The 15,657-nt window shown below is 45.7% G+C and overlaps 1 protein-coding gene across 3 annotated transcripts in view; it reads right to left on the reverse strand.

Moving 5' to 3' along the window:
• Positions 1 to 15,657, reverse strand: part of PRKDC (protein kinase, DNA-activated, catalytic subunit) — a 631,631-nt gene that overhangs the window by 474,336 nt on the left and 141,638 nt on the right. For all 3 annotated transcript variants that reach the window (XM_056521838.1, XM_056521836.1, XM_056521839.1), the window contains exons 20-21: positions 10,324 to 10,443; positions 9,914 to 10,073 (exon numbers count right to left, since the gene is read on the reverse strand). In XM_056521838.1, the coding sequence (XP_056377813.1) occupies positions 9,914 to 10,073; positions 10,324 to 10,443 (280 nt within the window). The remainder of the gene's footprint in view (positions 1 to 9,913; positions 10,074 to 10,323; positions 10,444 to 15,657) is intronic.

The raw sequence follows: 15,657 nt of genomic DNA on the forward strand, positions 1-15,657 counted from the left end.
TTCCTCTCCCTCTGACCGACTTGTCATGTCTATAATAATGTTTTTGATCATATAACTACATCATTCTCTTTGATCTAGTTATTTATAATATACTGCCATTATAGCGGACAGTTTATCTGTTTATACTGATTACATTGTGCATTGATTGGTGTCCTGATGTATAGTGGCATTGTGCCCCCACTCAAAATGGTGCACCTTGACACTACTAGCTATATATATGCACTTACACCTTTATACTTACCTATGGGTAAACGATATCTAAATGGCCAATTCAATAGCATTATGCCAAATCTAAACCAAACTAACATTTTGCATCTAAGATATTGATAACCATTCACTCTATCCTTCATAGTTATTGTTTTGGTTTGTTTCATAACTTTTATATCAAGCACCAGTAATCACTCTCTCCAATTGTGGTTCCTGTGCTGTATCTAAGTACAGCGTCGGAATATTAGTTCACGCCCACTACTGACGTCAGACGGGGGCGTGACACCTCTGACGCTGCACAGCACAGGAACCGGATATAACATCAGATGCCACAAACATGTGGAGACAGTGCTCAGTAGCTGAAAGTTCCGGCTCCCTGCTGACAGCAGGTATGCACTGCTCCGCACGAATGCCGTATTAGAGAGCATGAGTACACTGCAGAGCAGGTTATTTTCCTTTGTCCTCACTTTTCTTTACAGGTGGAACATGCAGTGATAGGATATATCTGTATTTCTTTCCTTTAGGCCATTTGATCAGGCCAATGGATGGTTGTGAGTAAGACCTCATTATGATGGAAGGAGTTTTTTTTCCAGGAATGAAGTGGCCATTTTTAAAATATACTGTATTTGTGCTCTTGTCTTCTTCCAGGTTCCAGGAGTCTCACGGTTAATGTATATATCCTTTAATGATGGGTTACTTTATATCCAAAAAGGCACACTTGGCATCATAAGTGGCCATCCCTCCAGGAACACAAACTGAATAAAATTAGAATAATTAACAGAGGGCTGGCAACAGGAACGCCCGACCGAGGCTGGAACACGTCCGAGCCACCTGAGAAATCGTGAAATCACGAGCAAGACATGGCTGACGAACGGGAAGGAACGCGTGTTCGAGACTCACAGGACAGAGCCGAAACTACAAGACTTCCGCCCACAACTAACAATAAGTAAAAAATACCAAAATATACGATGTTTTCTATTTTAAAAAAATAACCCATACATACACATAATATACACTTTACATTGGCAAAAAAAGACAGGCATGGGAGTACCCCTTTAATAATATCGGCATATATGTAATAGTTGGACAATAGTAGTCCACTTTTTAGCGTTATTCATTAAAAGCTAAGTACTAATCCTTCTCCATTGGGGGACACAGACCGTGGGGTGTATGCTGCTGTCTCTAAGGAGGTGTGACACTATGGTAATAAAAAAGTCAGCTCCTCCCAGCAGGATATACCCGCCTTCAGGCTCTGAGCTAGTCAGTTTAAGTTCCAGAGCAATAGGAGGAGACCGATAGGTCAAAGAAAAACCCAAAACTGTCCGAGAACCAGAAGAAAAAAAAAAAATGAACACACCCTCGGACAGAGAACCAAGGAAAAAAACCAAAAAAAGGCGGGAGCTGTGTCCCCCAATGGATCCTTCGAGAAAGAGATTTTACGGTAAGTAAACAAAAATCTCCTTTTCTCTATCGGCTCCATTGGGGGACACAGACTGGGGGACACAGACCGTGGGACGTACCAAAGCCGTCCCTTGGGTGGGCAGATAAGTAATCAGGCAGACGGACGATCCACTGCTGCCTGGAACACTTTACGACCCAGACTAGCATCAGCCGATGCAAAAGTATGAACTCAGTAAAACCTTGAGAAAGTCTGCAAAGACTACCAGGTAGCCGCCTTGCAAATCTGCAAAGCCGAGGCTCTATTCTGGAGAGCCCAGGATGCCCCAACAGAACGAGTGGAATGAGCCACAACCCTGAAAGGAGGAATCTTCCCCTTACCGCAATAGGCGAAATGGCGGACCGAATCCACCGAAAAATGGTGGCCTTGGAAGCAGGTTGTCCCTTGCGACAACCTTCCGTAAGGACGAAAAAGGAATCACACTGACGAAACGAAGAAGTGATGGAGAGATAAGGCCGAAAAGCCCGAACTACATCCAGCTTGTGTAGCAAGCGCTCCTTAGGATGAGAAGGAGCCGGACAAAAGGACAATGTCCTCATGGAGATGAAAGGCTGAGACCACCTTAGGTAAAAAGGAAGGATCTGGCCGGAAAACAACCTTGTCCTGGTGGATCACCAGAAACGGAAAACGGCAGGAAAGAGCTGCCAGTTCAGACACCCTCCGGATGGAGGTGATAGCCACAAGAAACGCCACTTTCCAAGAAAGGAGGCGGAGAGACACCTCTCTAAAGGGCTCAAAGGGTGCACCCTGGAGGGCACTCAGAACCAAATTCAAGTCCCAAGGGGGAGAAGGTGACCGATAAGGAGGAACAGCGTGCGCCACTCCTTGCAGGAAGGTCCGGACATGAGAATTAGAAGCCAGGGGTCGCTGGAAAAGAACAATAAGGGCCGAAACCTGACCTTTAAGGGAACTGAGAGACAACCCCAGTTCCAGCCCCGACTGCAAAAAAGAGAGAAGACGGGGGAACCGAGAAGGTCACCGGGGAGAAGTCCTGAGCTTCACACCAACGAAAATAAGACCGCCAAGTACGGTGGTAAATTCTTGCGGAGGAGAGCTTACGAGCCTTGAGCATGGTGTGAATGACTTGGGAAGAGAACCCGCGGGCCCTCAAAACCGCGATCTCAACCGCCACGCCATCAAATGCAGTGACTGTAAATTGGGGTGGCAAAGAGGACCCTGAGAGAGTAGGTCCGGGCGGAGCGGAAGGCGCAGAGGAGCGTCGTCCAGGAGCCTGACTATGTTGGCGTACCACGACCTTCGGGGCCAATCTGGAGCTACCAGAATGGCGGGGACGTCCTCTGCCTTGAGCGGAGCGGAAGAGGAGGGAACAGATAAGGTAGGGTGAACCCCGCCCAAGGAATCACTAGGGCGTCCACGGCCAGAGCCTGAGGACACAAACGGAAGGATCTTCCGATTGTGCCGGGACGCGAAGAGGTCCACGTCTGGAATGCCCCAGAGGTGGCAGAGTTGCGCGAAGACCTCCGGATGAAGAGACCACTCGGCGGGGTCGGGTGAGGACTGACTGAGGAAGTCCGCTTCCCAGTTGAGCACTCCCGGAATGTGAATCGCCGAAATGGCCGGAACTTTGTTCTCCGCCCAGGTGAGAATCTTGGTCACCTCGGCCATGGCTGCCGAGCTGCGAGTGCCGCCCTGACGATTTATGTACGCCACGGCCATAGACTCCCGATGAAGAAGACAAAGAAGAATCGCCCGTAATTCCAATATGTTTATCGTAAGAAGGGTTTCAGGGGGATACCAGAGTCCCTGAACCGCCCAATCCCTAAACACGCCGCCCCAGGCAGACAGGCTAGCATCCGTTGTAACAACCTGCCAGTGAAGGGGAAGAAAGGACCGCCCTTGGAGAAGAAGGGGGGAGCGGAGCCACCAGAGCAGAGACTGACGGACCCTGCGAGGGACAACAATCTGACGATCGAGGGACAGAGGAGACCTTTTCCATCGAGAGAGAATAGTCAGTTGAAGGGGGCGGTAAGGAAACTGAGCAAAGGGTACGGCCTCCATAGTTGCCACCATCCGACCCAGGACTTCCATACAAGTGCGGATGGAGATTGATACCTGGGTCTGAAGGGAGCGGACCACCGACCGGAGCGCCAGATGTTTGTCCGGCGGAAGACCAATTCGGGCAGAGGCCATGTCGAATCTAAGTCCCAAGAAGGTTAGAGACTGGGTAGGACAGAGGACTGACTTGTCCCGGTTGACCATCCATTCGAAGCGAGTCAGAGTGTGGAGAGTGACGTCCAGATTCTCCAGAGTCTGGGCTCTGGTTGGAGCCTTGATGAGAAGGTCGTCCAGATAGGGTATCACTGAGATCCCCCTCGACAGTAACAGGCCCATCACTGGCGCAAGGATCTTTGTAAAGACCCGAGGAGCCGTGGCTAGACCAAAGGGGAGGGCTACGAATTGAAAGTGCCCCTCCGGAACCGCAAAGCGGAGGTACCGATGATGGCCTGGAAATATTGGCACATGAAGGTAGGCATCCTTGATTTCCACCGATGAAAGAAACTCCCCTTGTTCCAGGGACGCCACCACCAAACGGAGGGATTCCATTCTAAAGTGGCGGATGAGAAGGTGACGGTTGAGACGCTTGAGGTCTAGGATTGGTAGCACAGAACAGTCCTTTTTGGGGACCACAAAAAGATTTGAATAGAAACTCCGAAAACGTTCCTCTGGAGGAACGGGGACGATAACCCCCTGGAGAAGCAGAGACTGGAGAGCCGCTCGAAATTGCTTCGCCAGAGGAGGAGACCGGGGGGCCCGGGATCGAAAAAAGTGATCCCTCGGAAGGGAGGCGAATTCGATCTGGTAACCGTTGGACACCACATCCCTGACCCAAGAGTCCTGAATGTGCGAAGTCCAGATGTCTCGGAAAAGCAAGAGATGACCTCCCACCCAAAAAGAAACCGCGGGTGGGGGCCTCACTTCATGCAGAAGTGGGTTTGCGGTTGCTCGATTTGGGCGCAAAACGGACGGACCGGTTGGAGTCCGACTTCCAAGACGGGCGTGCCCGGAATGAGGGAGCCTTCTTGTCCCGCGAGGGCGCCTGCCTGAACCCTTTACTGGGGCCAGAGGTCGGAAAGGACCGAAAGGAAAAGGACTTCCTCTGGGAAGTAGGGTGAGCCTTATTTTGAGGTAACAAGGAACTCTTACCTCCCGTTGCCTCAGAGATAATCTCATCAAGGCGTTTGCCAAAAAGACGGCCACCCGTAAAGGGAAGCTCAGTGAGAGAACTTTTGGAAGCGGCATCCGCACATAGAGCGGCGGAGAGTCGCTAGGTGACCCACAGCAAAGGCAGAAGAACGAGCTGACTGCATGGAAGCTGTGCACAGAAAGTCCCCAGCTTTAGCGCATTGGAGAGCCAGAGCAGGTAGATCCTCTGGGGGGGGGGATCCCGCTGAGATAGCCTGATGGAGCTTTTGGCACCACTCCGACATGGCCTTGGGACACCCATGTCGAGGCGAAGATGGGAAGAAGAGAAGAGCCAGCTGCTTCAGAAGCGAACTTCGCTAAAGATTCTACCTGCTTGTCCACGGGATCCTTGAAGGCAGCGGCATCTGCCAGAGGCAGTGTAGTCGCCTTAGAGATCCGGGAGATTGGTGGATCCACTGAGGGAGGGGAAGCCACCTTAGCGACAAAATCCTTGTCAAATGGATAACGTTCTTGAATTGATTTGATTTCCGGGAACCTCTTGTCTGGATGTTTCCATGCGGATTCCAGAATGTCGTCAAAGTCAGCGTGAGAGCTGAAGCTTTGAGGTGCTGGCTTAGCACGATGAAAGGATACTCCTGGATTGACATCCGAAGATCCTGGGTCCTCCAAGTGAAAGGTGTCTCTTATGGCTGTCACCAATAAGTTCACCGTTGCAATTGAGTCTGAGCGGTCCTCTGAGTCAGATGCCGGCTCGGAAGCCTCGTCCACCAGGGGAATGTGAATGAATAGAGGCAGTCCTGGAGGGGGGTGACCCAGACCGGGTACGCGGCTCTGGCGTAGCAGAGCGTCGACTCCGAGAACGTCCTCTGGAGGAGCGACGTTTGTGCCCAGAAGATAGGGGGGGGCGGGACCCGCGAGGGGAACAGTCACGTCTATCAGAAGACTCAATGGAATAGTCAGACGAGGCACCCCTAGCACGCTTATGAGAGCGTGAAGTACGGGGAGACGAGGAGCGAGCCCTCTCAGAGGTCCTGCGCAGGGAAGACCCTTTCAAGGCGGACACCATTTCCTGGGAGGCCTCAGCCACCGAACGGGAGACTTCGGTCAAGTCAGCCATATACTGGGTCAGGAAGAAACCCAGGCTGGAGGAGCGGCTGAACCCACTGGGACCGAAGGGACATCAGGGGGCACCAGGGGGTCTGGGGGAGCAGTGGAGCAGGCAGGGCAAGTGGGCTCAGCAGAGCCAGACATCTTGGTATTACAGTGCTTACAGATATAATAAGTCACTGAATTTCCAGGTTTCTGTTTGGAGGGAGGAACAGCCCTGGGTACAGACATAATGTGAGAAAAAAGAAGACAGGAACGTTCTCACCCTAGTCTGTGTCCCGTCAGCTGCAGTGAGGAGAACTCGCTCCGTGCAGTCAGAGAGACTGAACAGGCCAGCCAATAGGAGGGAGGGGCGTGCCTGAAGCAAGGCACACAGTAACCGACCCCTTCACATAGAAAATCGCGCCCACGGAGCTGATTGGGTGCTGCTTCGCGCCTCTGAGAGCTCCCAGTCCAGTGGGCGGAGCTGCAGACGGCCGAAGAAGAACTGTCATGGCGCCCGCTCCTTGTCCTGAGCGCACCTGCCTAGCCGTCTATGCGCTCGGGGGAATAGAGCGGGCGGCCGAAACGCCCGGCTCGTAGCAGCGCCGCGGCTGTCAGCCGCGATAAGGCGCTGCAAGCATAACGAAAGTAAGCCGGCGCTGAGAGCGCCTGGCCCGGAGCAGCGCCGCGGCTGACTAGCTCAGAGCCTGAAGGCGGGTATATCCTGCTGGGAGGAGCTGACTTTTTTATTACCATAGTGTCACACCTCCTTAGAGACAGCAGCATACACCCCACGGTCTGTGTCACCCAATGGAGCCGATAGAGAAAAATAATTTTATATTAACTTTCTGGCACCAGTTGATTTTAAAAAAAAAATAGTTTTCCACGGGAGTACCCCTTTAATGCAGTGCTAGCCGTGCCTGATAGTGTTGCATGTAAGAGTGGCCTGAGAGGACCTAAAATCTGCTGACAGGTGAAGTAAAATTACATTAATCAATCTGTGCAAATGGTATTAGTCAAGAGCTGGGATACATTGGGCTGCATTCCCAAATTAGCTTTTTTGCCGTTTCTTTGTTTACATAATTAGGTAACCCCTTTGTAACCACTCATACACATTTTAAAGGTGGCTGAGTGGTCACTTCATAAAAAGCAGGCTTAGGATCTGTATATTACAGCTGACACTCGTCTACTGCTGGGAACAGACTGTTGTTTACCCATAAGATGCTGCAATTGATAAAGATTTCAAACATAAATCAAATATCTCCAAAGTGGGTCAAACTATAATAAACCACCAGACAATGTGTAAAAGCCCCATATTGGTAAACCCCACCTCTAGAACATCACATTTAATAGTAACTAAACTAAAACAAATTCGATGTAAGTCAGACTTACATTAAATATATTTTATCTTAGGTACTAATAAATGTGAAGTTTTAGTAGGGTTTACTAATAGGGGGACTTTTGACCATTGGCTTGCCAGTGGTCTCGTGGTAGAGTGACTTAACAGGTGCTGGAACTGTCAAGTCTCCAATTGGAACCCCAAAAAAAGCAATTTTGGGGTGCCAATTGGTTACTACGGGGCTGCAATGTATATTTTACTAACTACTGGTTGAACACAGATCTCACACATTATATAACTGTCCAACAGAACCACCACAGGGGAAATTAAACATTACACAGGCCCCATTCAAATCAATGGGTTGTCTGTTGAAAGTGTGACAGAAGAGCCCTCAATCAGGCCTAGACGTTGTTTAATCTGCATATGGTACCAAGAAGCTAATTATAGGGTTTTCAGAAAATCTCAATGAAACAAGTACTATATGTCATTGCATTGTAAGAAATGTATTATTAAAGTAATATATATCGACAGAATGCAGTTGCGTGATGGCAGCAGTCATTGAAAGAACAGGTTTTTTTTGTTTATTTGTTTCCCGGAGCAAATCAATCAGAAGGTCTATCTAAAATACCAAATGTATTACCAATTTATTTAGTCTGCCAGGACTGAGGCCAAAATGGTACTACTAAATGACAAGATAAGAAGAAAAAAAATTAACTCCCCAAATCCCAACAACAATGGCCCTCATTTACTATTCTAAACCCGACCTCTTTTGTCGGGGTTTTTTGCCGCATCTTTGTCTGCGCCATGTCGCAGACATCGTGCGCCAGTCTGCGACACGTTGCAACATTTTTTCCCGACGGACCCGATGTGGATTCTCCCAAACCCGAAAAAGGGGCGTAACTCGACATTTCTGAGCTTTCCCACGTATTTATAAAGGTTTCCGACCCGAATTTGTTGAATTGTTGTGGATTTTTTCCCGACAGCTCAGAGGAGTTGGAAACCAAAACCAACATAACCCACGTGCGACAAACAGGATGCGACATAATAATAAATATCAGGGGAAAAAGCAATCGGGTAAGAAAGCAACATAGACTTACAACCCGATTTTCTTAGTAAATGAGGGCCAATGTGTAACATTTTTGGATTAATATAGGATCACCTGGACTTTTGGGCCAAACTTGCCGAGCTACATCACTCGGCATAAGGGGGTACCCAGGAAAGCATTATATATGAATAAGTCCCTCATTATAACGATTACTATGGTTTGCAATAAATATGATATAGGAGGCCATCAACTTTAACCCCTTAAGAACCAAGTCCATTTTCACCTAAAGGACTGGGCCAATTTAATTTTTGCGTTTTCATTTTTTCCTCCTTGCCTTCTAAAATCCATAACTTTTATATTTCCATCTACAGATCCATATAAGGGCTTGTTTTTTGCGTGACCAATTGTACTTTGTAATGAAACCTCTCATTTTACCATAAAATGTACGGCGAATCCCTAAATAATTTTTTTTAGGGAGGAAATTTATATGAAAACCACAATTTTGAACATTTTGGGGGGTTTCGTTTTCACACTGTACACTTTATGGTAGAAATGACGTGTTCTTTATTCTGTGGGTCAATACGATTAAATTGATAACCATGGCTAGATACTTTTATATTTTTGTACTGCTTATAAAAAATCTAACACTTTTTGCACAAAATCAGTCATCTAAAATTGTCCTATTTTAACCACCTATAACTTTTTAATTTTTCTGTATATAGGGCGATATGAGGGCTCATTTTTTCACAGTCATCTGTACTTTTTATTGATACCACATTTGCCTATATAAAACTTTTAGATAATTTTTTTATAAAAACATTTTTGGAATAAAATGTGACAAAAAAGCAGTATTTTTGGACTTTTTTATTTTTTACGTTTACGCCGTTCACTGTACGGGATCATTAACATTATCTTTTGATAGATCGGACATTTACGCCCGCGGCGATACCAAATATGTTTATTTTAAAAAATTACGCTTTTTGAGGGTAAAATGGAAAAAACTGACAATTTTAATTTTTATTGGGGGAGGGGATATTAAAATTTTTATTTTTACCTTTTATTTTTTACATTTTTCAACTTTTTTATTTTATTTATTTATTTTTTACACTTTTTATGTCCCCATAGGGGACTATCTATAGCAATCATTTGATTGCTAATACTGTTCAGTGCTATGCATCGGACATAGAACTGATCAGTATTATCGGCTATCTCCTGCTCTGGTCTGCTCGATCTCAGACCAGAGCAGGAGACGCTGGGAGACGAACGGCGCCGGGAGACGAACGGAGGCAGGTGAGGGGACCTCCGTCTGCCATTACAGAGGATCATCTATTTTAACATGCGCATTGCCGCAGATGCCGTGATCTGTACTGATCCATCTGAGGGGTTAATGGCGGACATTCGCATGATCGCGGATGTCGGCCATTACCGGCAGGTCCCCGGCTGGAACCTGCCGTGTATGACACGAGCATCGCTCCGATGCTCAGGGTCATATACCAGACGTAAATGTACGTCCTAGTGCGCGAAGTACCGCCAAGCCAGGACGTACATTTACGTCCGTGGTCATGAAGGGGTTAATGTATATAGAACACAATCAAAATAACAGTAATACCTGTGGATGATGTGTCTGTCAAGTACCCATCTAGAGATGGCAGTATGTCCTTGTAGTGAGGCTCCATATGATCTGGAGGAATTCGAGATGACCAGTCTTCAAGTGCATCAAGGCCAGCATTTGCAAGCGGTGGGAAACTTAAGCCTAACTTAAAGGCAGTCTATAAACAATAAAAATGTATCATAATATCCTTGTATACATATTCAATTTAAGTCAGTGATATGGAAATTTGTTGAGGCAAGTATTGGATTATTTTTTAAAACAAAGTCTGCCCCACCCGCTTTTCTTTTTTTATATACAAGAGATTGGGGATCAAAGTGTTCCATCAGAACGGAATAGAAGTAGGAACACCACTCATAAATAATCACTGTTTAAAAATGTACAGCATTTAAAAAAATTGTCGAACTTACTTGTAATGATGGGATGTAGGCTTTTATGTCATGCATGATGATTTCATGAGGCAGAGAAAGGATTAAGGTTAAACATGATGCCAAAAGTTCATCCTTAAATTGCTTCATTTTAGAGGATACCTAGCATTAATAAATGCATAGTTATTTAAACAGAAGATCATCAAAAAGTAAAAACATACATTTTTTAACCCATTAAGGATAATAGACAAACTTAAAGGGTTACGCCAGTGGTCAACATGTTTTTCCGTTTTTGACTTACCCTATTTGTTTTGTTTAATTTCTATTCTTGTTGTTTAAAGGGGTACTCCGTTGCTTACACACCTTATCCCCTATCCAAAGGATAGGGGATAAGATGCCTGATCGCGGGAGTCCCCTGGCGGCGTGTGACGTCACGCCTCCGCCCCCGTGTGACGTCACGCTCCGCCCCTCAATGCAAGCCTACGGGAGGAGGGATGATAGCTATCACGCCGCCTCCCGTAGGCTTGCATTGAGGGGCGGAGTGTGACGTCACACGGGGGCGGGGGCGTGACGTCACACGGGGCGGGGGCGGGACGTCACACGCCGCCGGCCCTGCGGTCGACCGTAATCAGACCCGGAGCGAACACGCTCCGGGGACCGATTACAAATGGGGTGCCGCGTGCATGATCACGGGGGTCCCCAGCTGCGGGACTCCCGCGATCAGGCATCTTATCCCCTATTCTTTGGATAGGGGATAAGATGTGTAAGCACCGGAGTGCCCCTTTAAGCTACTCTATTTCCGTTCCTTGTTGCATTTTTATCCCCCACTTTGTTTTCCTATCTTTTCTTCTATTTCCCGTTTCTTGCTGTGCTGAAAACTACAAATCCCAGCATGCCACATGCCTTGCTGGTTTGGGGCGGCTCCTTTTTTGTTTTGTTTGTTTGTTCTGCCCTTTACCCACCCTACTATTTTCCCTGGTCAGCCCCCTTATACACAGCACACTAATATAATCAGCCTTGGTTGGGATACACTGTCATACACACACAAAAGGGACTACAACTCCCAGCATGTGTCATTCAGGAGTCTTCAGTCTGTGGTATAACACCAGCATGCTGCCTCTGTAGTCTCCTGGGGGTTGTAGTTCACCACACCTCTGTAGGGCATACACCAGTGTTTCCCAACCAGGGTGCCCCCATGTGTTGCAAAACTAAAACTCCCAGCATGCCCTGACAGCCTTTGGGCATGCTAGGAGTTATAGTTTTGCAACAGCTGGAGACACACTGGTTGGGAAACACTGGTGTAACATGATGTGTATGCTGAATAGGCTAGAACAGTGTTTCCCAACCAGTGTGCCTCCAGATGTTGCAAATCTACAACTCCCAGCATGCCCAAAGTCTGTCAGGGCATGCTGGGAGTTGTAGTTTTGCAACAGCTGGAGGCACACTGGTTTGTAAACACTAGCATACACACTTGCACACACACACAACAGAGACTACAACTCCCAGCATGTGTCATTCAGGAGTCCCCCCCCTCCCCCTTCACATATAGGGGGAGATTTATCAAAACCTGTGCAGAGGAAAACTTGCCCAGTTGCCCATAGTAACCAATCAGCTTGCTGCTTTCATTTTTATGAAGGCCTGTGAAAAATGAAAGAAGCAATCTGATTGGTTGCTATGGGCAACTGGGCAAGTTTTGCTCTGCACAGGTTTTGATAAATCTCCCCCATAGAGATCATTACCAGTATGAGATTTATTCCCCTGCAGTCCATACATCCCCAGCCCGTGCACCTTCTCATCCTCCCCTTCAGATAACACTTATCTTCTCTGTTAGGTCCTTCTCCTGTGCAGACCTGCGTCCTTAGAATACAGAGCAGGGGGGAGGGGAGGTGAGGAGCTGTGTACTCCGCTGGATGAAATGAGGGGGCGTGGCTTATTTTTCATGCAGACAGAAAAAAAAAAAGCTGTGACATCTTGTCCACAACAGACTCAGAACTGTGGACAACAGTAAAAGAAAACCCTCTGAACTACAGAACTGCCTGCCCAACCAACAGGTAAGCAAAACACACACATGCAGCCAAAACATATAACACATGTATATTGCAAAAAAACAAAACTTACAAAGAATATGCCATAAAGTAAAAAAAATTAACCACTGTAGTACCCCTTTAAGTCCTTGTGCCCTGGTACTTAACCCCCTAACGACCAAGCCCATTTTGGCCTTAAGGACCAGGCAAATTTTATTTTTGCGTTTTGGTACTTTCCTCCTTGTATTTTAAAATCAATAACTTTTTTATATTTCCATCCAGAGACCCATATGAGGGCTTTTTTTGTTGCGCAACCATTTATACTTTGTAATGACATCACTCATTTTACCATAAAATGTTAGGACGAACACAAAAAAATATTATTTGTGTGAGGAAATTTTTACAAAACCTACAATTGTGCAAATTGTGGTGGGTTTCCTTCTCATGCTGTACATTTTACAGTAAAACTGACATGTTTTCTTTATTTTGTGGGTCAATACGATTAAAATTATACCCATGGTTATATACGTTTCTATTATTGTGCTGCTTTTAAAAAATTTCAAACTTTTTTTTACAAAATGTTTAAAGTTGCCATATTTTGACCACCTATAACTTTTCCGTTTACGGGAATGTGTAATGGCTCATTTTTTGCCAGTACTACTTGTGTATAATATGTGACTGATAACTTTTTATACATTTTTTGGTCAATGTGATGTAACCAAATAGCAGCAATTTTTGACACTTACGCCGTTCACCGTACAGGGTCATTAACATTATATTTTGATCGGACATTTACGTACGCAGCGATTTCAATATATGTTCACTTTTTTTTTTTTTACACCCTTTTATGTCCCCATAGGGGACTATTTTTATCAATCATTAGATTGATAATACTGTTCAGTGCTATGCATAGGACAGAGGTCTCCTTACCTGTCTCCGCCCTTCCTCAAGGGGTTCTGGGTCTTCTTCTCTGGTCTGCCTTCTAGCAGTCCAGAAGTAGATCGCCAACAAAACTGATAAGTACTATCCATATGCATAGAACTGAACAGTACTAGCAATCTAATGATTGCTATAAATAGTCCCTTATGGGGACATAAATCTAAAAAAAAAGAATTGTGAAGAAAAAAAATGTGAATAAACCCTTAACTCAAATATTAACCCCTTAAGAACCAAGCCCATTTTAACCTTAATTTTATTTTAGCGTTTTCGTTTTTCCCTCCTCGCCTTCTAAAATCCATAACTCTTTTATATTTCCATCTACAGGCCCATATAAGGGCTTGTTTTTTGCGTGACCAATTGTACTTTGTAATGAAACTTAAATGAAAACCACAATTTTGCAGATTTTGGAGGGTTTCGTTTTCACACTGTACACTTTACGGTAAAAATTATGTGTTTTTTTATTCTGTGGGTCAATACGATTACAGTGATACCCATGGATAGATACGTTTATATTTTTGTACTGCTTAAAAAAAATCTAAAACTTTTTGTACAAAATCAGTCATCTAAACCCACCCTAATTTGACCACCAATAACTTAATTGTTCCGTATATAGGGTGGTATGAGGTGTAATTTTTTGCGCCGTCATCTGTACTTTTTATCGATACCACATTTGCATATATAGAACTTTTAGATAATTTTTTAGGGAATAAAATGTGACAAAAAAGCAGCACTTTTGGACTTTTATTTTTTACGTTTACGCCGTTCATTGTACGGGATCATTAAAAATATATTTTGATAGTTCGGACATTTACGCACACGGTGATACCAAATATGTTTATAAAAAAGATGTACGCTTTTTGGGGGTATAATGGGAAAAACTGACAATTTTTTTATTTATTTTTTTTTTTAATACTTTTTATGTCCCCATAGGGGACTATCTATAGCAATCATTTGATTGCTAATACTGTTCAGTGCTATGCATAGGATATAGCGCTGCTAAGTATTATCGGTGATCTTCTGCTCTGGTCTGCTCGATTTCAGACCAGAGCAGGAGACACCGAGAGACGTACGGAGGCAGGTGAAGGGACCTCCGTCCGCCATTACTGATGATAGGATCGCCGCGGCAGCGCTGCAGGCGATCTGATCATCTATTTTAACTTGCTCATTGCCGCAGATACTGATCATGGTATCTGAGGGGTTAATGGCGGACATCCGCGCGATCGCGGCCATTACCGGCGGTTTCCCCGCTGCTGCTAGCAGCCGGAACCTGCCGCGTATGACGCGAGCACCGCTCCGATGCTCGCGGTCTTTCACAGGACTTAAATGTACGTCCTGGTGCGTGAAGTACCGCCAAACCAGGACGTACATTTACTTCGGTGGTCGTTAAGGGGCTAAAACATTTTATCCAAAGAAAATAAAATGAATATATGTAGTGTTGGCACATGCGTAAAATGTCCAAACTATCAAAATATAATGTCAATGATCCCGAACAGTGAACTACGTACACGTAACAAAAGAAAAAGAAAAAAATTGCAGTTTTTTTGTTACATGACATTATTATTACAAATGAATTCCCTAGCGAGATGAGGTCTCCTACATAATTAGGTCCCAGCAGAAGATGTTCCCGACAGTCAACGAAATCTACTATTCACTTGGACCTGGTGAAATCCAAGCTTACGTGGGTAATGGTCGTCAATCCTAATAATAGCATGGTTATAGATAAAAAGGAGATTTGTTGTACTCACCGTAAAATCACTTTCTCGTAGCCTTCATTGGGGGACACCTTACTGATGAGTATATGCACTTGCAACTAGGAGGCGCTGACACTAAGGAAAAAAAGTCGGCTCCTCACTGGCAGGATATACCCGCCCACTGGAAGTGAGGTAATCAGTTATGTCACAGTAGGAGAAGCCAACAAAAAACATATGTCCGAAGGACCCCGAGAAGAATCCCGGATAAAAAAAACAAGAACCGGAAATGGGTCCCCCAATGAAGGCTACGAGAAATATTTTACGGCGAGTGCAAAAAATCTCCTTTTCTAGGTCACTCTTCATTGGGGGACACCTTACTGATGCAACGTACCAAAGCAGTTCCCAAGGGTGGGAAGAACAATCACCAGAGAAAGGGAAACAGTCCAGAGACCGAATCCACTCAACCGTAGGGTATGCGGACCAGACCGTAGGGCCAGAGACAACCAAGGCCCAGAAACTGAGCTCCTGGAAGATCCACCAACCATTGTAGATACTCTAAACCTACGGTACAAATAGACAATAAAAGGTCGACCACAAAGTCAGATGGAGGAAGCATCCTAGGAGGAAGGAACTAGACATAGGGCTACATGGGAAACAAAAAATTAAAAAGGGCACAACAAGAAAACAGGGCAGAAAACACGCCAGGGCAGCATACGCCCGAG

Source organism: Hyla sarda, chromosome 5 (genome assembly GCF_029499605.1).
Source record: "Hyla sarda isolate aHylSar1 chromosome 5, aHylSar1.hap1, whole genome shotgun sequence".
Classification (NCBI taxonomy): Eukaryota; Metazoa; Chordata; class Amphibia; order Anura; family Hylidae; genus Hyla; species Hyla sarda.